The 23,995-nt window shown below is 36.3% G+C and overlaps 2 protein-coding genes across 5 annotated transcripts in view; both read left to right on the forward strand.

Moving 5' to 3' along the window:
- Positions 1-393: 393 nt before the first annotated feature.
- sfi1 (SFI1 centrin binding protein) lies at positions 394-14,214 on the forward strand. 4 transcript variants are annotated; one of them, XM_016254113.1, is made up of 31 exons: positions 394-781; positions 881-952; positions 1,061-1,171; positions 1,654-1,748; positions 1,884-2,001; positions 3,750-3,852; positions 3,923-4,079; positions 4,640-4,801; positions 4,921-4,991; positions 5,104-5,196; positions 5,822-5,919; positions 6,077-6,143; positions 6,274-6,404; positions 6,502-6,583; positions 7,039-7,217; positions 7,313-7,388; positions 7,532-7,627; positions 7,771-7,847; positions 7,941-8,043; positions 8,153-8,249; positions 8,328-8,488; positions 8,689-8,763; positions 9,159-9,233; positions 9,323-9,499; positions 9,609-9,820; positions 10,094-10,189; positions 10,283-10,481; positions 10,703-10,775; positions 12,583-12,727; positions 13,313-13,415; positions 13,996-14,214. In XM_016254113.1, the coding sequence occupies exons 1-31, from the start codon at positions 636-638 to the stop codon at positions 14,140-14,142; spliced, it is 3,597 nt and encodes a 1,198-aa protein (XP_016109599.1). In that variant the 5' UTR covers positions 394-635; the 3' UTR covers positions 14,143-14,214. The 4 variants fall into 4 exon arrangements, with proteins under 4 accessions (XP_016109599.1, XP_016109597.1, XP_016109598.1 ...); XM_016254111.1 differs by having other exon boundaries at positions 8,153-8,488; XM_016254112.1 differs by having other exon boundaries at positions 5,107-5,196; positions 8,153-8,488.
- A 94-nt stretch (positions 14,215-14,308) lies between these two features.
- sxph (saxiphilin) overlaps positions 14,309-23,995 on the forward strand; it is a 14,476-nt gene continuing 4,789 nt past the window's right edge. The window contains exons 1-9 of the mRNA XM_016254123.1: positions 14,309-14,816; positions 15,523-15,686; positions 15,786-15,885; positions 16,022-16,201; positions 19,858-20,020; positions 20,108-20,172; positions 20,327-20,484; positions 23,214-23,400; positions 23,533-23,681. Coding sequence (XP_016109609.1) covers positions 14,717-14,816; positions 15,523-15,686; positions 15,786-15,885; positions 16,022-16,201; positions 19,858-20,020; positions 20,108-20,172; positions 20,327-20,484; positions 23,214-23,400; positions 23,533-23,681 — 1,266 coding nt within the window. The 5' untranslated portion in view covers positions 14,309-14,716. The remainder of the gene's footprint in view (positions 14,817-15,522; positions 15,687-15,785; positions 15,886-16,021; positions 16,202-19,857; positions 20,021-20,107; positions 20,173-20,326; positions 20,485-23,213; positions 23,401-23,532; positions 23,682-23,995) is intronic.

The following is a 23,995-nucleotide window of genomic DNA, read 5'->3' on the forward strand; positions in this document are numbered from 1 at the left end:
ATTTTAATAATGTACAAATAAAAATGTAATTACAAATTATTATAAGATTAATAAGATTAAAACAGAATAAAATGAAACGGACTAATGTATGTGACCTTAACCTTGTCATGACTTTTGCGTGACATTTTAAAAATAAATGAAAAAACACAACTTAAACATCCATGCACCTCAATATTAATTTGACAAAATACTTTGTACAGTAAGGCATAACAGATCAGTTCTAAACGCTGCATCAATAATCACTCATTTCAAAATCTGAATTATTTAAAAATATCTGTGTTAATATTACTGTAACATAGCTGCATTATTATTAATTATAATATAAATGCATTATCAAAATGTTCAAAGTGCTTTTAGGAAGGTCTTTTATTATGACACGTGTTTACCGGAAGAAAATGTATTCAACAGAGGAGCGGCAGTTATGGTTTGTTGTTAGTTGTTGTTGTCAGTAGGATAAGTCTTAGTTGACAGCCTTTTAATGAGCTGCTAGAGCGTTAAAGCTTCAAGTTAAATCTACAAACCCCTAAAAACTACTTTGTTCACTTTATTTCAACCGGGTATAGTTCAGGCACCGGCCGCTAGACAATGCGCTGATTGACTGAAAGTCATGTATGCTCGAATAAAGCATTAAAAAGATGCAAACGACAAGACCAAAAGCTGGGAAACAGTTGTCTTGTGGTGTTGAAAAGAACAGGGCACGTAAAACACCTATATGGAAAAACACGTACCGGGTCGGATATACTTGGAACCGAGGTGGTAGACTTAAAGAGCTGCGGATAAGGTAGGAGATTGTTCATTTTAAATAACGCCATAATGGCATCCTCCATTCGTTTACTTGTTGTGAATGTCCTCAAAAGTGACTCTTGCTTTGGGTTTTTAGGCATCTTGCTCGGAAGTTCCTTCACTTATGGATTCGGAAGACATTTGGGCGAATAACAACATCACAAGCCAGGTCAAGTGTGGTAATGTGTTCACTTCATGCACAAAGAAGTACTGCAGTGCTACAGTAAGATATATGATGTTCTTTATTTATTTAATGAAGTTAGTATTTTCTCTTCAGATCTCATCATTGTAAGGTGGTCTTGAGGAAGACTTTATGGGCTTGGAAAGATGAGTGGTGGCATGCAAGAAAGGAATGGACCCTAAATATAAGGGCAGATTGCCATTATACGTAAGTTGAGTCTCTTATGCTCACCAATGCTGCATTTATTTGACCAAAAACACAGTAAAAACTGTAATATTGTGAAACATTATTACAATTTAAAATACATGTTTCTATTTTAATATATTTTAAAATGTAATTTATTCCTTTGATGGCAAAGCTGAATTTTCAGCAGCCATTTCTACAGCCATCAGTGTCCCGTGATCCTTCAGAAATCATTCTAATATGCTGATTTGTTGCTCAAGAAACATTTTTTATTCGTCTCAAACAGTTGTGCTGCTTAATATGCCGTGATAAAAAAAAATCAGGATTTTTTGATGAATAGAAAGTTCTAAAGAATGGCATTTATTTGAAATATAAAGCTTTTGTAATAATAATTCATTGCTGTCATTTTTGATCAATTTATTGCACCCTTACTGAATAGAAATATTAACAAATTTATATTAAAAAAAACCTCGCTTTTAACAATGTATTATTTCTGCCCATTTTAGGTATATGCTGTACAGCAAAACATTTCAAGCCTGGCAGGAGTATGTTGCTGTCCAGAGGGAAGAAAAGAAAAAACTGCAACTTGCAATCAGATTTGGTATATAGGCTGTTATTTTATTAATATTTTAGTTTATAGAGTTGAATGAGGATGTGAATAAAGTTTCAGAGTTTCATCTCACATTACTGGGGATGATTATGTTGTGGTATTATTAACTGAATATTTGTACTGCAGAGACGAAGCACAAGCTGCGGTGTGTGTGGAATGGCTGGGAACTGTACCTGGACATGTGTCGCATGAAACGCAGCATGCAGGAGGCAGCAGTGCAGCACCAGAGACTCGCTGTACTAAAGTAAGCACTGTTTTTCTGTGGTGTTAGAAAAATATTGCAGAGTCTCATAAGAGTAAAGCAGCCAGATACACAACTAACAGTGTTACAATCCTGGTGTAGGGGAACGGTGTAACATAAATAACAGGCTTGAATATGACAATATAATTTTATATTTGAGAGAAAAATCACAAATCAGTCAATATGTTGATATAATTTTACGTATATGAATAAATAAGTAACAGTATTAGACCGAAATATATGTACACTACTGTCCAAAAGTTTGGAGTCTGTAAGAATTTTAATTGTTTCTGTTGTGGTGCTTTTGTTTGATCAAAAATACAATAAAACAGTAATATAGTGAAATATTAATACAAAAAATTATATTATAAAAATAATAAAATAACTGTTTTCTATTTTAATATACAGTGGCGATTTTGAGAACAATCTATAAATTTTTTTCTGAAATATTGTTAATCTTCATAGCTCAAAATTTGAAGGATTATTAGCTGTTATTTTATGTTTGACAAAATAACCAAGGCATTTCAACAAAAACGTTTATTTGATGGAAAACGCAGTGATAGTGGGTTTCCTAGTCATAACTTTGTCACCAAGGATTTTTCAGAGAATTTCAGTTGGGTTTAGATCAGGACTCTGGGCCGGCCATTTTATTATTTCAGTGTTTCCATCTTCAAGGAACTGCTTTATCCTTTTTGCTGTGTGATGGGGACATTGTCTTGCATGAAAATTGCAGGCTGATTGGGAGATGCTTGCAGGGAAGGAACTGCATGTTGCTGAAGGAGGTTCTTATAAACATTTGCATTCACCTGCCATGTATCTGTATAAGAGTCCCAACTCCTGCTGCACAAAACATCCCCCAAAGCATGACACTTCCTCCTCCACCTTTCAATGACTTCTTTATGCACTCGGGGTTCAGTCTTTCCCCAGTTTGACGCCGAACATAATGTTTACCATTAGACCCAAATAAATTAAACTTACTCTCATCCAGAGTATGTGAGCGGAGTGGAGCGGCAACAATTTCCCCTTCGCGCTCCGAGCATTTAATAATCACTCAGCTCTAGCTCTGCTCCGGGTTCGCCATTTCCCGCTCCCGCTCCACTCCTCGCTCACTGATATCAGAAACACCGCTCCGCCTTCGCTCCATGACAAATTTTACGGCTAAAGTATTTCAGTATGTTTTGAAATATCTTAAAATAAACAGGCCTTCTACTGATTTTAGGATAACTTCAAATAGGACTATGCAGTGACCTTGAAAGTTAGGAAATTGTAGGTTGTTCTCTAATTTTGATCTCCACTGTATTTTAAAATGTAAATTATTTCTGTGATGCAAAGCTGATTTTTCAGCAGCCATTACTCCAGTCTTCAGTGTTACATGATCCTTCAGAAATCTTCTAATATGCCGATTTGGTGCTCAAGAAACACTTGTTAGTATTAATATCATTAGTATTCTTTTCAAGTTGTGCTGCTTAATAATTTTGCAGAAACTTTGATGAATAGAAAGTTCATATGTATATATTTAGAATAGAAGTCTTTTGTAACATTATAAATGTTTTCACTGTCACTTTTGATCGATTTTTATGCATTGTTGCTGAATAAAAGTATAAAAACGGTACATTTATATAATATAAACAGTAGTTTATTTAATATAAACAAATATAAAGATCCCTGGGTGTCACAGTGAAGGCCTATTTTTAGTGGCCTGTAAGTAAACTACTACTGTGAAACATTTATGTATGTGTTGGTCATTAAAGGTGGGTTTGGACTGTGTGGAATATGACGCTACAGCACAGGGATGTGAAGTATCATCAAGAAGATCTTGCTTTACAACACTGGGCTCACACTGTACAGAGCAGAGTGAGTATGAACATGTGTGAATGCAAGTGTACGATGAATTTGTGATCTCTAAAATTGCTGTTCTTCACAGGCATGGCTGCACTGGAGAGACAGGATGAAACATGCCTGTGTTCTGAAAGAGAAGGAGTCCAAATCTCACCGTCACTATTGTCTTCATCTGTTAAGACATGTACTACATGGATGGATAAGACACACAGAGAACAGACAGGCTAAGAACAAGAAAACAGGTGCCATTCATTTTATATTTATGAGATATACTACTGTTCAAATAAATTGGTCAAAAGTGACAGTGAAGACATTTCAAATAAATATTTGTTTCAAATAAATGCTGTTCTTTTGAACTTTCTATTCATCAAAGAATCCTGAAAAATAAATATATTATGGTTTGCACAAAAATATTAAGCAGCACAACTGTTTTCAACATTAATAATAATAAGATATGTTTATTAAATGCCAATCATAATTAAATTATTTTTGAAGGATCATGTGATACTGAAGACTGAAGTAATAGCAGCTGAAAATTCAGCTTTGCAATCACAGGAATAAATTTCATTTTAAAATGTATTAAAATAGAAAAACTTTATTTTTAAATATTTCATGATATTAGTTTTTACTGTATTTTGATCAAATGAATGCAGCCTTGATGAGCATACATTTTAGCGTTTAAAAATCTTAACGACCCCAAACTTTTAATATGCAAGACTTTTTAATTGCTATAACTTGAGATTCAGTGGCAAACTGATCAGTCACAATTATGCATTTATTTTATTTGTCTTCCTTGTTGCAGCTGTTGCTCAGGATGTATGGCGTGTTGCTGTGCTGGAGAAGTTTTGGTCTCAGTGGAACAATGTGCTGCAATCCAGGCGTGCTGAGAGAGACATGGGTCAGAGAGCAGACAAATTGGCCCAGCACGGCTCCCAGCAGCTGGCGTTCTCACACTGGAGACACTGTATCTTTGCTTACACAGTTAAACAGATAGTTCGCATATACTTCTAAACTGGAAGAAATTAAATGTTAGTGAAAGCATGATGGTACCTAGTGCAGTTGTTTTCCTGAGCTGTCTTGTAGATGTCAGTTTGTGCTCACAGAAGGCTAAGAGGGAAAAGACTGCCATGCATCACAGACAACTCTGTCTTCTGGTTAGTTGTGTACTTGTCCTTAGAAGTTTTAATGTTTTTAAAGTTTTATTATATAGCTTTCTGATTTTTGTTGTTTTTTTTTTTTTAATTATGATGTTGTATTTCTTCACAGCAGTTGGGTTTCAGAGGCCTTGCTCTAAACGTCACTCAAAGTAAAACTCATCATCTCAACAAGAATATTAGTGTCCAGCATCATCATCACATTGTATGAACAACACAAATGCACATCATAAACACAACTCATAACAGAGTTGTTCTTAAAATTAGAGGGATAGTTCACCCAAAAATGAAATTTCTGTGATCAGTTACTTACCCTCAAGTTGTTCTAAACTTGTATGACTGGCTTTCTTCTGTTGAATATAAAAGAAAATTCATAAAGGAATGTGGGTTATTAAAAAATATACTAGTCCCTATTGACTTCCGTTGTGTGGAAAAAATACTATGGAAGTCAGTGGGGTCCAGAACCTTTGGTTACCCACATTCTTCAAAATATATTTTTGTGTTTAGCAGAAGAAAGAAATTTATACAGGCTTTGGAACAACTTGAGGGCGAGTAAAAGATAACAGAATATTATTTTTTGGTAAACTGTCCCTTTAACATATTAGTGAAAATTAGATTTTTTTTTTTTTTTAATAAAAAAAGTTCATTATACTATAAAAACTAAATTTCAATGCTAAAAACTTCATCCTCATCCTCAAAAGAGCAATTATTGTCACCTAGTCTATCAGTAATTAATATGAATGTTATGTTTTTTTTATATTTCAGTCATTTTTTTATGAATTTTGTGTAAAAAGTGTAAATGCCAGAAATGGATTTTTGACATTTTTCAGTTGCTGGCAAGGTGTTGGAAAGTCTGGCACTTGCGCTTGGATCAGGCAGAGGACAGAAGCCTGCAGCCCCGAATGAGTGTTGCACAAGCCCACCTCAAGTTAGTCATATAAATGAGTTTAATATGTGCACTGCTGGCAAAACAGTCTGCTCATGCTTTTTCATTTGAAGCATGTCATAAAACTTTATATATTTTAGGTTGTTATTAAACATGAGTTGGTCTGTGAGACTTTTAAATGGTTGTTATTAATCAACAGATTTTCTGTGCTGAGATCTTGCTTTCATCGTTGGAGAAAACGTCTCACAGAGCACAGACAAATGCAGGTAGCCACCACACTCTCATTATCTTATAGGCCACTTGCAGTAGGTAGTGGACTGCACTTTTCCTAATTTTTGCCTTAAAAATGCTTCTAATATTTTATCAAACAATCTGTATATATGTGTGTTTACATAGGAGTTGGAAATACGTGCTGATGCCTGCTTTGCCCGACATATCTTCCCACAATGTGTAAATACTTGGATGGAGTTTGCAGCACAAAGCACAGAGAAGCGAGAGCAGAAAGAGAGAGCTGAACAACAGTACAGGCAAGTTTCTGTGGCTAAAATAGTGTGCATGTAGATATCCATGTCTGTGTTGTATTGTACTGTACTGAAAATGTACATGTATTTGTCCTCTATATAGGCAGCAGACTTGCAGTTGGGCATTTTACACCTGGTGGAGAAACTTGGAGGTACAGAGAGATCAGAGACTTGCTGAAAGAACGGTAAGCTGACATCCATGAATATACATTCACAAAAAATTGGGGACAGTGAGATATCTTTTTAAAGAAAATAATACTTTCATTCAGCTAGGATGCATTAAGTTTCCACAAAAATATTAAGCAGCACACTAATTTTCCACATTGATAATAAGAAGAAATGTACCAAATCCACATATTAGAAAGATTTCTGAAGGATTGTTTGACACTGAAGACTGAAGTAATGGCTGCTGAAAATTCAGCTTTGTCATCACAGGAATAAATTACATTGTGAAATATATATATATTTTTAAAAACATTTTTTTTTATTGTTATAATATTTCAGAATATTATTGTAATTTTTTCATAGGCAGTGTTGCATTCCGAGCACGTGTCTTGTGCCCGTGCCTGGTCTAAGATTTTTAAAAACATTTTTTTTTATTGTTATAATATTTCAGAATATTATTGTAATTTTTTCATAGGCGGTGTTGCATTCCGAGCACGTGTCTTGTGCCCGTGCCTGGTCTAAGTGGTACTGTGGTGCTGTTCAGCGTAGAGAGGAGAGATTCAAACAAGCAGCAGCCGACTCGCTTTACAAACACACTCTGCTACGCAAGGCCCTGAACCAGTGGAGAAACCTCGTCGCAAACATACAGACCAGGTGGTAATCAGATCATGTAAACTACAGGAAGAACATCTGAATAAGCCACAGAGCATTTTGATGAAGTTTGAGCTTTTTTGTGTTTTGTTGATCAGTCAGAGACATTTCGAGCAGGCAGAGGATCATTATGGACAGCGCTGTCTGAGAAGAGCCATGGCAGACTGGCATCAGGTACGAGTGGCATACGTAGCTGGCTCTATTCACTAAGAAAACACCTTATAATGTTTTTTAAATCATGTGATGCTGATGTTGTTGTTATTATTGGTTTGAAATATTGTGAATCTAAAATAAGTAAATATGAGCTTGTTTTATAGTATGTAGATTACAAAAGACAGAAGAGAGAGAAACTTGCACGAATGGAGAAACACTACAACAGCAGATTGCTCAGACATGCTCTAGAAGCTTGGAAGGTATGAATACATTTGTTTTGACACAGTATACAGTAGTCTATCTGAATATATTGCTATATTATAGTAGTGTATTTTCAATTGTATATAGCAAGCTTATAGCTGAGATGATGATTAACTCATTGTTTGTACATGCATGCGTATAGTCATACCATTTGCAGACTCAATTGATCAGCCGAAATGTGGAGTGCCGTTACCAGGAGCATCAGCAGCACCTTGTCAGGTATTATTATGACCTATTAATTAAAATTTTTTGTAGTGTATATTTTAAGATATGTGATCTATTCTGTCCTTGTTTATTTATTTTTTTCTACAGGAGAATGTTCTGTTCATGGGGGATGAACGTGTCACAGTTGATGGAAGAGAGAGAGAAGGAAAACAGAGCAAAATGTTTTTCTCAAAATCACCTTCTATCTCAGGTGCTTATATCAAAATAACTGTATAAGAAGTAAAAAATAACACCTTTTATTTATAAGTACAGTTTTATAATTTATAAACTAAATAATAAATATTTGAATTGTTTGATAGGTGTTTCTGGCATGGCGACAAAGAACCATATCTGCTCATCTTCACCATCACCAACAGGAGGAAGCCCTGAAACAAGCTCGAAGACACCTGGATATATGTACCTTGGTTATATACATATCACTGTTATTAGTCTGTGTAAAGATGAAATTATTCAATGTTGTTTTTGTGCTGTTAGTTCGTGTGCAGGTGGCTTTGAGAAGATGGAGAGAGCGAAGCACAGAGGTAAAAGATGAGAGACTGGCGAATGAGAAGGCCAGCAGACACTACAGCAGAACCCAGGCAAAAAGAACCCTCAACACATGGTCCAGTAATATTCAGCATCGCAAAACTTATCAGGTGCCTGTCCAAGCCTCCATATCTGTATACATTTCATAAAAGTCCATTCTTATTTATATATATATATATATATATAGAGAGATATATTATATATATATATATCTTTTGTATATTATATATTTGTGTATATATATATATATATATATATATATATATATATTTATTTATTTATTTATTTTTTTCACTTGGATGTGTTTTAGGTAATGAAGAAGAGAAGCATTGAGCTTCACAGGTTGAGGATTTGTCAGCACTTTTTTGTCTGCTGGAGAACACAGGTGAGTTTTGGTTTAGCAAAGTGTTCAGTCATATTTGAAGGTTATGAAATAATCCTGGATGCTGATTTGTCAATACAACATTCTAGCTGCGCTAAAATGACAGGAAACTCTTTGCCTCATCTTCTTGTTAACAAATGGCACTTAATGTAAATATTAAGCAAATTTTTTCACTAAAAGTCTCACAATATAGCACAGCCTGTTTTTTTATTAAATATAGCTGTAGTTGTGACATTAAAGCTTTATTATAGCGTCACTTACTATGCAGTAGTTGGAGATGCTTACATTGCCTCATTTCCTTTTTTTGAGCTGCAGCTACTTATGATTGATTGTTATTGTCTCTTTGAAGTTTTTATATAGTATTTTCTGTCTGAGGTTTACTGTTTTTCGACATACAGCTGCAGAGCAGAAGAATAGAAGCAGAGAAAACTGAGACTGCCCTTTGGCATTGGTCCCTCAACCTCCAGGCCAAGGTAATGCCAAGTCATGCACCACTTATTACTGATAATTCATGTTTCCTGCAACCGCATAATTTCATACAGTTTGGTCTGTATGTTTTCAGGTGTTTTGCGTGTGGCGGTTCTGGATTGCAGGGCGTCAGAGAAAACAGAAGCGTTTGACTGAGGCAGCTCAGTTTTACAGAGATGAACTGTTGAGAGAGGGTGTCACACACATCCTCACACACACAGCACACATGAGTGCTTTCTCAACTAATATTGCCCAGCACAGCTATGAACAGGTGCTGTTGTCATAGTTACTATATATTTGTGCATTTCAGTCTGTAGTCTGTAGAGCACAGATTTGTTTATGTGTTTGCATTAATATTAAGCAATCTGTATCACATACAGAGCTGTCGACACCTGCAGGAAATGGTAAGGCGCTGTGCCATACGATGGAAGCAGCGGGCACTGTGTAAGCCTGTCAAGGGTAAAATAGACAGCCACCCCAAGAAGAGTGTGTCTTTTTTTCTGCCGGAAGACCACACCCACATCACCACCCCCTGTCCAATCAGCAGCCAAGCAGCAGAGCAGAGGCAGAAACATTCCATCATCAGTCAGCTGTGAGTAAAGTCATTCTTATTGCAGATGTTAATTCTGATTTTATTTGTTTATGTTGGTTAAGTAGTTAGTTGTTAGTAGTTAAATCTACTACAAGCTTCTATAATTTATTGTGTAATTAGTTAATTGTAAAACACATATGAAAATATAGTGTATGATAAAACATCAAATTCTGTTTTAATTATTACAAATTTGATTGAGATTTTTAAAAAACGAGGGAAATTAATCTGATTGACCTTTCTTGAGGTAATTGAATCGTCCTGTTCTGTTATCAGGTGGTCAGTTCGAGCATCTAGATTGCAACCGAGGAGACCAGATGACCTGCTGCAGCTCCCAGTCAAACCTCTGCCACGTGACTTCAAGATCAGCAGGTATAGTATTCGCCAAACCTAAAGTCGCAATAATTTGTTTTATAAATATGTTCACATACTAATGAACATCTACCTTTCTCTATGGTGTTCCAGTAGTCAGAGGGTGTCTGTAAGGGAGACTTCTCTGTTACCCTCAGTCCATTTGACCCACAACCCACCGGAGTCACCTGGAATGGTGCGACAAACAAAGGTCCTCCCCTTCAAACCTGGCCCTCCTGGATATATCGCCAGTCATGGCCAGGACATACTGCTTCCTCCGTCTTCATTTACTGTCTCTTTAGCACATGGCAAGGTAAGCATCGATGCTGTTAGAGAACACTTGTTTGAATGCTTTTGTATAATGTTACTTTTTTCCCCCTAGCAGTTCCTATTTATTCGGTTACTTACTGGTGTTTTTGTTTTGTAGCTTCGTATTTTGGCTTAAATGTGCATTGCCAATTCTTTATTTGAATCAGCTAACCGTTCCTTAAAGACTGTTACATTGTATGAATTATGCACTTTTCTTTTTTACAGCAAAAAAGCTTAAAAGATCAGGAGCTTCCACTACATTCTATGCATTTCACTTCCAGCCCTCTCCTAACACAAGGTAAAAACAGGTAGTCTTTCATAATATGAAGTAGGGCTGGGCGATAAAACGATAATGATAATCATTGTGATATCATTTTTCTTGATAAAACGATAACAACAAGAGTTCGGTAAATGTTGGATATAATGCTTATACGGCAAAAGTGGAACGAAACCGTGTGACTCATTTAAACCGCGCTATACGGACCATTTATCCGCTCTGCTCAGAGTTCAAACTGCAGCACAGAGTGAGCTCATTAGAGCAGATGTGTTTACTCGCTGATAAGTGCTAAACAGCGCTGTGAGATCCAGAGTGAAGTGCTTGAATTCAGCAAAGAACACAAATGACTCTGTGATTTAAAGTAGTTTAAAAACAGATGAAACAGCGCTGACAATGATTGAAACAATGATTGAAATGTTTCATGATTTGAAACAATATCACTCATTAGAAAATGCAGAAACTAAGAAATACATTTTTCTATTAAGATATTTATTTTGTCAAGGAAAAATGACTGAAAGTGTAGAATTCAAAATCGTGAAGTGTTTGTCATGTTCTGACCACTAAGAGTAGTTTAAAACCACAGTTAACAGTCAGGTTTCAACTTTAACTTAAAGGGTTAGTTCACACAAAAATGAAAATTAGCCCATGAATTACTCCCCCTCAAGTCATCCTAGGTGTATATGACTTTCTTCTTTCAGACGAATCCAGTCGACGTTATATTAAAAATTGTCTTTGATCTTTCAAGCTGTTTAATGCCACGCAGTGGGTGTTGCATGCATCAGTCCAAAAGAAGTTAAATCTTCTCATTTAAATTCGTCCATCCATAAAAATAAAATAAAGTGTCTCACACGGCTCCGGGGGGTGAACAAAGGCCTCCTGTAGCAAATCGATGTGTTTTTGTAAGAAAAATATCCATATTCAAAAGGTAATAATCACTTTAATGTAGCTTGCGCTCACTGTTGTACACGGAAGCAGCTCCGAGGGAATGACGTATGAGGTCGGCTTTGCGCATACGCCGCTCAGAAGTGATGAATGCGGAAACGCAGCGGAGAGATCAAAACAAAACAATGGTCACTTATTAGAAGTACAAAACGAGGATTTGTAAAGAAGAATGTCTGAGGATTTCGATATAAGCCAAGAGGAGACTGGTTTTCCTTTGCTAAAGTAAGGAAACTTTGCTTCCTTTGCTCCTGTTAACAAAAGTTGGTTTTCGCGAGACTCACCGGCACATGCGCAGCGCTGAACACATACATCATCCGCCTGGAACTGCTTCCAGTGTACAACAGTGAGCGCAAGCTACATTAAAGTGATTATTACGTTTTGAATATGGATATTTTTCTTACAAAAACACATCGATTCACTACCGCCTTTGTTCACCCCCCGGAGCCGTGTGAGAGACTTTTTTTTTTATGGATGGGCGCTTTTTATTTAACTTCTTTTGGACTGATGCATGCAACCCCCACTGAGTGCTATTAAACAGCTTGAAAGATCAAAGACAATTTTTTATATAACTCCCACTGGATTTGTCTGAAAGAAGAAAGTCATATACACCTAGGATGACTTCAGGGTGAGTCATTTATGGCCAAATTTTCATTTTTGGGTGAACTAACACTTTAAGAGCAAAAATCTGCCTCTAAGCTTGAAAGAATTAAAGATTTGAAATTTATTGTGATAATTGTCGATATTGACTGATTTGAAAAATGTTATTGTGATAATTTTTTTGGCTATATTTCCCAGCCCTAATTTGAAGAGAGCTTCATTTCACTAGTCTGAGGTTCAGTAACATATTGAAAGACCATTTTATGCGTATTATTTGTCCCTGCCATAGGTGTGCATGAGACAATACCTGAACAGGAAGAGGAGAATGAGGAAGATGAGACTGTAGATGTGGAGAAAACTGAAAATCTCACAAAAGAACTACTAGATATTAGACTGGAAATGCACCAATTCCAGCAAGACAGAAAACAGCTACAGTAAGTAAATCTGGCTTTGAATAGGATGACTATACAGCATTTATAATTATTTATTATTAAATAAATTATTATAACTATTAATTAGTTCTATTATAATTCTGATTAATTATTAATTAATCCAATATATAAAATAAATTCAGTCTTCAATCCATATATAGTGGTTTATATATAGCATATAACAGACAGCTAAACAGAAAGCTAAAATGATCCTGCAGTAAAAGTCCCAAATCTACATTACAAATCCGTTTTCAGACTGGAGCTGTTTTGAAGAAGTGTGAATTGACTGTCCAGCAGTAGTTTGACTGAATCAACATATTAAAGTGGTTATTTATTCTAGCAAACACAAAGGAAACTAGGCCTTTGGTGTTAATAGCTGTTTCTGCTACGTTTGAGAGACTAATGAGGAGAAAATACTTGGATTCTATTCTGCACATGTTAGAGAGAAAGGAATGTTTTGCATTTCCATTTTGTGATCTAACAAAAGGGGTTTAACAAATATCTTCAGCTTCATATAAAAAAAAAAAACATTGCACCAAATGAGATGTCTTCACTAATATAGTGAAACCAGTTTGTGTGTGTGTGTAGGACATGGCGTAAGCTCCAAAAGGTCTTGAGTAACTGGCTCGAAACAACAGGCATTGAGGGAGAAACGGAGGAACGAGAAAGCATTTTAAAGGAGTTAACTGAGGTATCCATGTATCTTTCTCTTTCTCTCCTACATTCAGTCATACACGCATTCATGTCTTTAAACGTACAGTAAGAAATTAACAAAGAACAGTATGAGGAAACATTCTTGGTTCCTCAAGCTGCACTATCACACAGAGAACACTGGTGGTTTACATTTAACGCACATATTTTTAGAGAATTGACATAAACATAAATCTAAGATGCTCAAAGCCAGCTGTGTGTAGTGTCACTATATAAAGCTTAGAGATTGCATAAAACCTAGCTTTTGCTTATGATATGCCATATTGGAAATATTATAATATGAATTGTAATAGACATTCTTTAAATCTAATGTTATTTTAGTCATTTAAGTAGCTTAAATTTAGAATAAAATGTTTATACTTGTCATTACACCCGTAGAGGTATAATGGATTTTGTGTGGTGTTTATGGATATAAGACCATTGGTTGTAAAAAAAAATTTATAAAAAAAATTTTTTTTTACTCATGTGAGACAGTAGCTGTTTGTTAATCTCTGGTTTTATTCATTTATTTAATTTTCAGAATAATTTTAATAATGATTTCATGTGATATTTCTTTGCAGCTTGAGAGTCGCATTTCTTCTCTATCTTTGAGATTAAGCAAACAGAAACCCACCATGATTCGCTATGCTGCCAGAGTTAACACCATCCAGAGCCAACTACTACCCTCCAATGTTAATACAAAAACACCCACTAAGTATGGAATATAAGTCCAAAAATAAGTCTATATTATATGATGCCAACTTTATGCCAGAAAACGTTTCAGATGACATTGTATTTATTCAAAGACACTGTTGTAAATATGTATTTCTTTTTAAATAAAGCATTAAATCCTATATTTTGATGTTTTAAAATTGCTTATTTATCTTGACATCCTAACAAACTGGGTAGCCTACCTGAGTAAAATTTAGTTGGCTGTGACGTTGGAATGTTGGATCTTAAACTTGGAATCATAATTTGGACGATCACATGGACTGCGTTGCTGATTCAGTGGAGTAAGTCCAGTAGCATTTAATACTAACACAATTCCGAACAAAAGGCGCTTTCTGGAAATGCCATACAACGCCAAGCAAGGAAGGATGCCTGGACGAGAATGTTCCACGTGACATAAGAGTTCCAGTGTAATGTTTTCCATATGCGCGCATTTATTATAAGAACTATTCGCTTTGAAAACACCCGCTTGCCCAGTACAGGGTTTTTTTCTTTCAGACTGACGCAAACCTAGACAGTGAGATCTTCAGTAGGCGACATGCCTGTTTCACTGAAACGTCTCCGCAGGACTCGATGCAGACTGTGATTCATTTCCCCAGAGCAGAATCTGTTACTATGATGAAGCGAGTGAGCGTAATTGTTATCTTACTGCTGTGCTCCATCACCAGCTGGGGTAAGTGCGCATTTGCTAAAACTAACAAAAGCTGCAAATGATTAACGCTTGCCTTTTCCAGTTGTATTCTTTACATGCATTTCATCATTATTAGCATTTTAAATGATCAGTAATGTGTTTATAGTTTAGTTTTTAACGCATTTTAGAGTTATTAGGGGATAAACATAAACGTTTGGTGAAGAGAAAGTTGCTGGACCTCTGCCAGAATTTTTCATTAGCAATGTTGCACCCATAAATATATTATTTATTTATTTTAAATTTTATTTTATTTTTTACAAGACAATATTAGTAGGGACCGTATTATAAAACTGGCCTACATATAAAATCGTTTAGAAAATTATCAGTGTGCAAATAATTGTAAAAGAGAGGTCTATGCATTTTTTCTATACGTGCCTTAACTTACAGAACGTTAAACATTTTTGCGATATTTATGACATATAAAACAGTATACCTAAGTAATGACAACTATGTATATTTTGTTGACCGTGGGATTTTTATGGGTTAGAAGAGTTGTTTCATATTTCCAAATAAATAATTTTTGGTCCACAAATACATACAAAGAGATGTGTTTGTGACAAACCACAATTGTAAATATTTTCATTTGAAAGACTCCTCACGAAAATAAATAAATAAACATTTATTTGTGAAACCCATTTTATTTGTGACCTATTATCACTGTTCTGTATGCCTGCATATCTGCATTTAGGGAAGAAGATGCGCTGGTGTACAGTCTCGGAGCCGGAGCAGAGGAAGTGTGCTGAGCTGGCCAAAGCTCTGGTCGCTGTCCTTCCACTTGCAGCTGTCACAGCATTTGGCCGTCTCTCATGTGTGAAAGCTTATGGCACTGCTGACTGCATTAATAAGATACGGGTGGGTTACATATGATATTGCACAAGCTGAAATCTGTTTCAAATCAACCCCTGGGACATAAAAGTAAATGCTTTATGTTCTGTTATCCTCTCTTGTCAGGATAATAAAGCTGACCTTGTGACTTTGGATGCTGGAGAGGTATACTCTGCAGTAAAACAGTTCGGACTCACAGTAGTTGCAAAGGAGATCTACAGAGATGGTATCATACAAACACCTAATGTAGTTTCAGTTCTTGCTCCATTTATGCTGTCTTGTAGGTCATATGCCTCAGACTTTGCAAGCAGTAACATGTAAATATGTTCCTTTTTCACTTTGTCTCCCCCCTCATTTCATAGGTGGATGTATTCTTGCAGTTGCTGTGGTGAGGAACAGCAGTACTTTAGATATGCGCTCTTTGCGGGGCAGTAGGAGTTGTCATAGTGGAGCTCGCTGGACTGCAGGTTGGAGTCTCCCTTTGGGACATCTCCTTTCTCGAAACCTCCTGCCCTGGGCAGAGGATGAGCCCCTCAGTCAGGGTAAGACGACCAATCACAAGTTATATATAACCAGTGGTAGTGTTACCTAAAGCTCAAACTATTAAACATGGAAAATGCTTTTTTTTTTTTTTTATTGTCTTGACAACTAACTGAAATAAAATAATTTTAAGTTGAAGTACTAAAATTACTAAAACCAAAATAAAAAAGAAATTAAAAATGTTAATATAAAAAAGCAATAGCTTTTAGAAAATTTACTCCCCCTCAGGCCATTCAAGATGTACTGTGGAGATCAAAATTAGAGAATTTGAATGATTATTAGCTGTAGGTATACCACTGTTATACTAACATGTTTGACAAAATAACCAAGGCATTTCAACAAAAATGTTTATTTTATGCAAAAGACAGTGATCAGAATTAGAGAACAGTACCCACTGTAGCACGAAAGAAGATTATAACTAAAAGTTTGGAGGGTTACAGCTGTCAGAAATTAGTAGGAATTGTAGAGGCCCTTGCTTTGAATGACTTCAGCACATCTGCGGCCGCAGGATCCAGTTCTCCGCTCTCCACACAACATGCTCCTCAGCAAAGTTTAGTCTTGCTTTTGATTCTCTCTGCTGATGACAGGCTTGGTCACTGCTGAGTGTGTTTTCAGTCTGTCTGTCTTTTAAACATGCCGAGACTGATCCATGCCCTTTTCAGCGAGCAATTCCAGCTGCAGTGTTGAACCGATTCCCCATTGAGAGTCTCCGCATTATCCTGTCTTCTCGTGCATTTGTCTTACGTGGACGACCAGCCTTTTTGGGGGACTTGAATGAATTTGTGTTTTTGTAAAACTGCAATATTCTAGAAATCACAGATTTGGAACGACCAACTTCTCTTGCAATGGCTGAAAGGGTCATCCCTTTGGCCTTCATCTAGACCGCCTCCTGTTGCAAGGGTTCAGTCACCAGAGCGGCCCACCATCTTGAAATCTCAGCGAAAATTAGAGGAATGCTGCTAGTTAAATAGGGTTTGTCATATAATGAAGGAAATTAGCACCAGGTGCCAGATTAACACCAATAATTTGGAGGTATCTGTAAGTGTTCATTTAATTTTGATCAGAGTTCTTTTTCAAATATTTCATTTAAGTTTTTTATACTGTGCTTCAGAATACAATTAATTTAGCTGGTGTGAACTTGGTCCACTCTTCTTCCAGTCTTTTGCATAGTACAGTAACTGTAGTAGGTTTCCTAGTCATAACTTTGTCACCAAGGATTTTTCAGTTGGGTTTAGATCAGGACTCTGGGCGGCCATTTCATTATTTCAGTGTTTTCATCTTCAAGGAACTGCTTTATCCTTTTTGCTGTGTGATGGGGACATTGTCTTGCTCACAAATTGCAGGCTGATTGGGAGATGCTTGCAGGGAAGGAACTGCATGTTGCTGAAGGAGGTTCTGATAAACATTTGCATTCACCTGCCATGTATCTGTATAAGAGTCCCAACTCCTGCTGCACAAAACATCCCCCAAAGCATGACACTTCCTCCTCCACCTTTCAATGACTTCTTTATGCCCTCGGGGTTCAGTGTTTTTGTAAAACTGCAATATTCTAGAAATCACAGATTTGGAACGACCAACTTCTCTTGCAATGGCTGAAAGGGTCATCCCTTTGGCCTTCATCTAGACCGCCTCCTGTTGCAAGGGTTCAGTCACCAGAGCGGCCCACCATCTTGAAATCTCAGCGAAAATTAGAGGAATGCTGCTAGTTAAATAGGGTTTGTCATATAATGAAGGAAATTAGCACCAGGTGCCAGATTAACACCAATAATTTGGAGGTATCTGTAAGTGTTCATTTAATTTTGATCAGAGTTCTTTTTCAAATATTTCATTTAAGTTTTTTATACTGTGCTTCAGAATACAATTAATTTATGAAATACGATTAAAAACTGCCATTCTACTCCTGTTAGGATCATTTCAAATAGGACTAAGCAGTGACCTTGAAATTTAGGAAATTGTAGGTTGTTCTCTAATTTTGATCTCCACTGTATAGGAGTTTGGTTCTTCATCGATTTGGAGAAATTTAGCATTGCGTCACTTGCTCACCAATGGATCCTCTGCAGTGAATAGATGCTGTCAGAATGAGAGTCACAATAATAATCCACATGACTCTAGTCCATCATTTAATGTCTTGTGAACCAAAAGGGGGATGGACTTTTTCCACTGGAAGAAGTATTATTATGGACTCATATTTTGGCCACAAGAGATGATTTAAAGTTAAAACATGTTAATGATGGATTTGTTTCTCACAAACACGCTGCTTTTTGCTTCACAAGATGTTAATTGGTGGACTGGAGTGTTGTGTGTATTACTTATGGATTTTTATGATGGTAAAATTTACTATCTAGAGTAAATTTTCAGCAAATTTTCAGCATTTTTGTCAACTATTCCTTTTAACTAAAATTTTATTGCTTTGAATGACTTCAGCACATCTGCGGCCGCAGGACATCGCTAGTTTCTCAGACTGCGCTGGTGTGAACTTGGTCCACTCTTCTTCCAGTCTTTTGCATAGTACAGTAACTGTAGTAGGTTTCCTAGTCATAACTTTGTCACCAAGGATTTTTCAGTTGGGTTTAGATCAGGACTCTGGGTGGCCATTTCATTATTTCAGTGTTTTCATCTTCATGGAACTGCTTTATCCTTTTTGCTGTGTAATGGGGACATTGTCTTGCTCACAAATTGCAGGCTGATTGGGAGATGCTTGCAGGGAAGGAACTGCATGTTGCTGAAGGAGGTTCTGATAAACATTTGCATTCACTTGCCATGTATCTGTATAAGAGTCCCAACTCCTGCTGCACAAAACATCCCCCAAAGCATGACACTTCCTCCTCCACCTTTCAATGAGTTGCTCTGTGCTTCAGAATACAATTAATTTATGAAATATGATTAAAAACTGCCATTCTACTCCTGTTAGGATCATTTCAAATAGGACTAAGCAGTGACCTTGAAATTTAGGAAATTGTAGGTTGTTCTCTAATTTTGATCTCCACTGTATAGGAGTTTGGTTCTTCATCGATTTGGAGAAATTTAGCATTGCGTCACTTGCTCACCAATGGATCCTCTGCAGTGAATAGATGCTGTCAGAATGAGAGTCACAATAATAATCCACATGTTCCACTGGAAGAAGTATTATAATGGACTCATATTTTGGCCACAAGAGATGATTTAAAGTTAAAACATGTTAATGATGGATTTGTTTCTCACAAACACGCTGCTTTTTGCTTCACAAGATGTTAATTGGTGGACTGGAGTGTTGTGTGTATTACTTATGGATTTTTATGATGGTAAAATTTACTATCTAGAGTAAATTTTCAGCAAATTTTCAGCATTTTTGTCAACTATTCCTTTTAACTAAAATTTTAAATATAAAAACATAAAAGCTATTTCAAAATATTAATAAGTACTGTATTAGTATATAAATAATATTAAAACAACACTCTATACAACAGTCTCTAAAGGATTAGTCCAGAAAATGTTGATGGAATGAAATCAGTTAGAAGCAATTTCCCAGATTTTTGTTGTTGTTGTTTATGTATTTCCAGTCGCTTGGTAATCCGGTTCATAGCATCGAAAGTATTCCGTCATGTTCTCCCAAAGCAAACAAAGTTTTCAAAAATATCTATGACTATTCCTACTGCTCATATTTTGACTATTTTGTCAGCGGTTAGTGTTTTCTTCAATGCCAGCTGTGTGCCTGGAGCAACTACAATGGCAACCAGCCTTTGTTCCTTGTGCCAGGGTCAAAGGTCATACATTCGTCAGAAAAATTTCCATTGTGAGACGTCTCACAGTGAACCATTCTACCACAACCAAGGAGCACTCAGGTTAAAATATTCTTATTTACACCTGTATCAGTGAGTCACTGCCAAGTTACCAGGAGGGTCTTACAGTATCCATTCTTTTTCTTGTAGATGTTTACAGTCACAGGCAGGCGATGTAGCCTTTGTGGATCACACAGCTCTGGACAGCATTGATGGTTAACCCAATAATGCACTCTTCCACAAACATTTATGCTTTTACAATGTGGATGAACTAATGATTAAATCCTATTTGTGATGAACTGCTTTTTCCTCTCTTTCAAATTTCAGTTTTTTTTATCCTGGCTTATAGTTTTTTTTTTTCCTAAACAGAAAGTGAGAAAGATGAGTTCAGACTGTTATGTATAGATGGAACTCATGCTCCCCTCAGCAGTTTTAGAAATTGTAACCTTGGACGAGGCCCTGGAGAGGGTGTGGTCACACGAATGAACACCCGTAAAATTGCTCGGAAGTTCTTGGTCACTGCCCAGGTATGTTTTGTGTTGGAACCCAAAACTGGTGCATAAGAGTGTCTGATCTGACAGACCAGTGCTGTAAAATGTTAATACCAAAATCTCTTTTTGTTTATTTTCTGAACAAAGAGCAAATGAAAAAAGATACAAAGTGTTGTCTATGTAGGGCACATTACGGTCAAATTAAAGCATAAGTACTACTAACATATTGTTTATTACTTACAATCTCTAACCTGACACAAACCCAGGTCTTACAGTACAAGGGGAAAAAATGAAATTTCTGTCATAAATTAGTCACCCTCATGTTGTTCCAAAGCTGTATAAAATTGTTCTTCGGTGGCCATTTCATTATTTCAGTGTTTTCATCTTCATGGAACTGCTTTATCCTTTTTGCTGTGTAATGGGGACATTGTCTTGCTCACAAATTGCAGGCTGATTGGGAGATGCTTGCAGGGAAGGAACTGCATGTTGCTGAAGGAGGTTCTGATAAACATTTGCATTCACTTGCCATGTATCTGTATAAGAGTCCCAACTCCTGCTGCACAAAACATCCCCCAAAGCATGACACTTCCTCCTCCACCTTTCAATGAGTTGCTCTGTGCTTCAGAATACAATTAATTTATGAAATATGATTAAAAACTGCCATTCTACTCCTGTTAGGATCATTTCAAATAGGACTAAGCAGTGACCTTGAAATTTAGGAAATTGTAGGTTGTTCTCTAATTTTGATCTCCACTGTATAGGAGTTTGGTTCTTCATCGATTTGGAGAAATTTAGCATTGCGTCACTTGCTCACCAATGGATCCTCTGCAGTGAATAGATGCTGTCAGAATGAGAGTCACAATAATAATCCACATGACTCTAGTCCATCATTTAATGTCTTGTGAACCAAAAGGGGGATGGACTTTTTCCACTGGAAGAAGTATTATTATGGACTCATATTTTGGCCACAAGAGATGATTTAAAGTTAAAACATGTTAATGATGGATTTGTTTCTCACAAACACGCTGCTTTTTGCTTCACAAGATGTTAATTGGTGGACTGGAGTGTTGTGTGTATTACTTATGGATTTTTATGATGGTAAAATTTACTATCTAGAGTAAATTTTCAGCAAATTTTCAGCATTTTTGTCAACTATTCCTTTTAACTAAAATTTTAAATATAAAAACATAAAAGCTATTTCAAAATATTAATAAGTACTGTATTAGTATATAAATAATATTAAAACAACACTCTATACAACAGTCTCTAAAGGATTAGTCCAGAAAATGTTGATGGAATGAAATCAGTTAGAAGCAATTTCCCAGATTTTTGTTGTTGTTGTTTATGTATTTCCAGTCGCTTGGTAATCCGGTTCATAGCATCGAAAGTATTCCGTCATGTTCTCCCAAAGCAAACAAAGTTTTCAAAAATATCTATGACTATTCCTACTGCTCATATTTTGACTATTTTGTCAGCGGTTAGTGTTTTCTTCAATGCCAGCTGTGTGCCTGGAGCAACTACAATGGCAACCAGCCTTTGTTCCTTGTGCCAGGGTCAAAGGTCATACATTCGTCAGAAAAATTTCCATTGTGAGACGTCTCACAGTGAACCATTCTACCACAACCAAGGAGCACTCAGGTTAAAATATTCTTATTTACACCTGTATCAGTGAGTCACTGCCAAGTTACCAGGAGGGTCTTACAGTATCCATTCTTTTTCTTGTAGATGTTTACAGTCACAGGCAGGCGATGTAGCCTTTGTGGATCACACAGCTCTGGACAGCATTGATGGTTAACCCAATAATGCACTCTTCCACAAACATTTATGCTTTTACAATGTGGATGAACTAATGATTAAATCCTATTTGTGATGAACTGCTTTTTCCTCTCTTTCAAATTTCAGTTTTTTTTATCCTGGCTTATAGTTTTTTTTTTTCCTAAACAGAAAGTGAGAAAGATGAGTTCAGACTGTTATGTATAGATGGAACTCATGCTCCCCTCAGCAGTTTTAGAAATTGTAACCTTGGACGAGGCCCTGGAGAGGGTGTGGTCACACGAATGAACACCCGTAAAATTGCTCGGAAGTTCTTGGTCACTGCCCAGGTATGTTTTGTGTTGGAACCCAAAACTGGTGCATAAGAGTGTCTGATCTGACAGACCAGTGCTGTAAAATGTTAATACCAAAATCTCTTTTTGTTTATTTTCTGAACAAAGAGCAAATGAAAAAAGATACAAAGTGTTGTCTATGTAGGGCACATTACGGTCAAATTAAAGCATAAGTACTACTAACATATTGTTTATTACTTACAATCTCTAACCTGACACAAACCCAGGTCTTACAGTACAAGGGGAAAAAATGAAATTTCTGTCATAAATTAGTCACCCTCATGTTGTTCCAAAGCTGTATAAAATTGTTCTTCTGTGGAACACAAAAGAAGATATTTTGATAATGTCTGTGTTTTGTTGTCCACACAAGTCAATGGTCACCAAAACTGTTTGGTTACCAACAATCTTGAAAATGTTGTATTTCCGCAGAAGAAGGCAAATCATGCAGTTTTGAAATGACTTGAGGGTAAATAAATGATAACAGAATTTACATTTTTGGGTGAACTATCCGTTTAACGAACAGAATGATGGTCCTCTCAGGCTCAAGTTGACCTCAGGTTCTTGCAGATGTTCCTTAATAATGTTATTGGTATCTTGGCAGAAAGTACTGATAGGTTTTCAGATTTCAATTTATTTTTTTTTTGGTGTTTTCTTTTGAAGATTTTATTTGGTTGGAGGGGAAGGGAGCGTCAGCGCTTCCAGCTGTTTGAATCCGCATCCTACGGTGGGAGTGACCTTCTTTTCAAAGATGTGACTGAGAAATTATCAGTTCTGATGGAAGACATGGATATGAGCCAGGTTCTGGGACTGGACTATGTGGCCTTGCTCAAGGGCCTTGGACATGAAGGTGAAAGATTGCTTTCCCTCTGTACCTATTACCGTAATCTTGGGAATGAAAAACTTAGACTTTAATGTGTGTGTGTGTGTGTGTGTGTGTGTGTGTGTGTGTGTGTGTGTGTGTGTGTGTGTGTGTGGTTAGGCAGCTCACTGGAGGACAGTGTGGTGAGGTGGTGCTGTATAAGTCATGCTGAACAGAAGAAATGTGAGCAGTGGGCTCTTAGCATAAAATCAGATCCTCTGGTGTGTGTGAAAGCCTCATCTATGAGTGACTGCATTGAGAAGATCAAGGTCCAGTAAGACATATTTTCAGCACTTGTGATTTATGTTTAAACAAACATCTACAACATACATATTTTATTTTTTTATTTTATATTTTATAAACAAATGTAGAAAACTGTTTCATTACAAAAAATATTTATGGCCTAATCATTTTCTCATTTGCAGTAGTGATTGTGATTTTCAGTATAATTTTAGTATTATTTATATGCTATTATAGTATTTATTAATATATTGAATGACCTTTTTTATTATTTATTTTTATATTCTTAAATTTTTTTATTTTGCATTAATTTAATTAATTTTAGGAATTTCATGTGCTGTTG

The sequence above is a fragment of the Sinocyclocheilus grahami genome, unplaced genomic scaffold, assembly GCF_001515645.1.
Source record: "Sinocyclocheilus grahami isolate Dianchi unplaced genomic scaffold, SAMN03320097.WGS_v1.1 scaffold1224.1, whole genome shotgun sequence".
In the NCBI taxonomy this organism is placed as follows: domain Eukaryota; kingdom Metazoa; phylum Chordata; class Actinopteri; order Cypriniformes; family Cyprinidae; genus Sinocyclocheilus; species Sinocyclocheilus grahami.

Coding starts and splice junctions, on each gene's coding strand:
- sfi1 (XM_016254111.1), top strand. CDS start 636: ATGCAAACGACAAGACCAAAAGCTGGGAAACAGTTGTCTTGTGGTGTT. Junction 2,002..3,749: donor CAGAGACTCGCTGTACTAAA/GTAAGCACTGTT, acceptor TGGTCATTAAAG/GTGGGTTTGGACTGTGTGGA. Junction 4,802..4,920: donor GTTCTCACACTGGAGACACT/GTATCTTTGCTT, acceptor GCTGTCTTGTAG/ATGTCAGTTTGTGCTCACAG.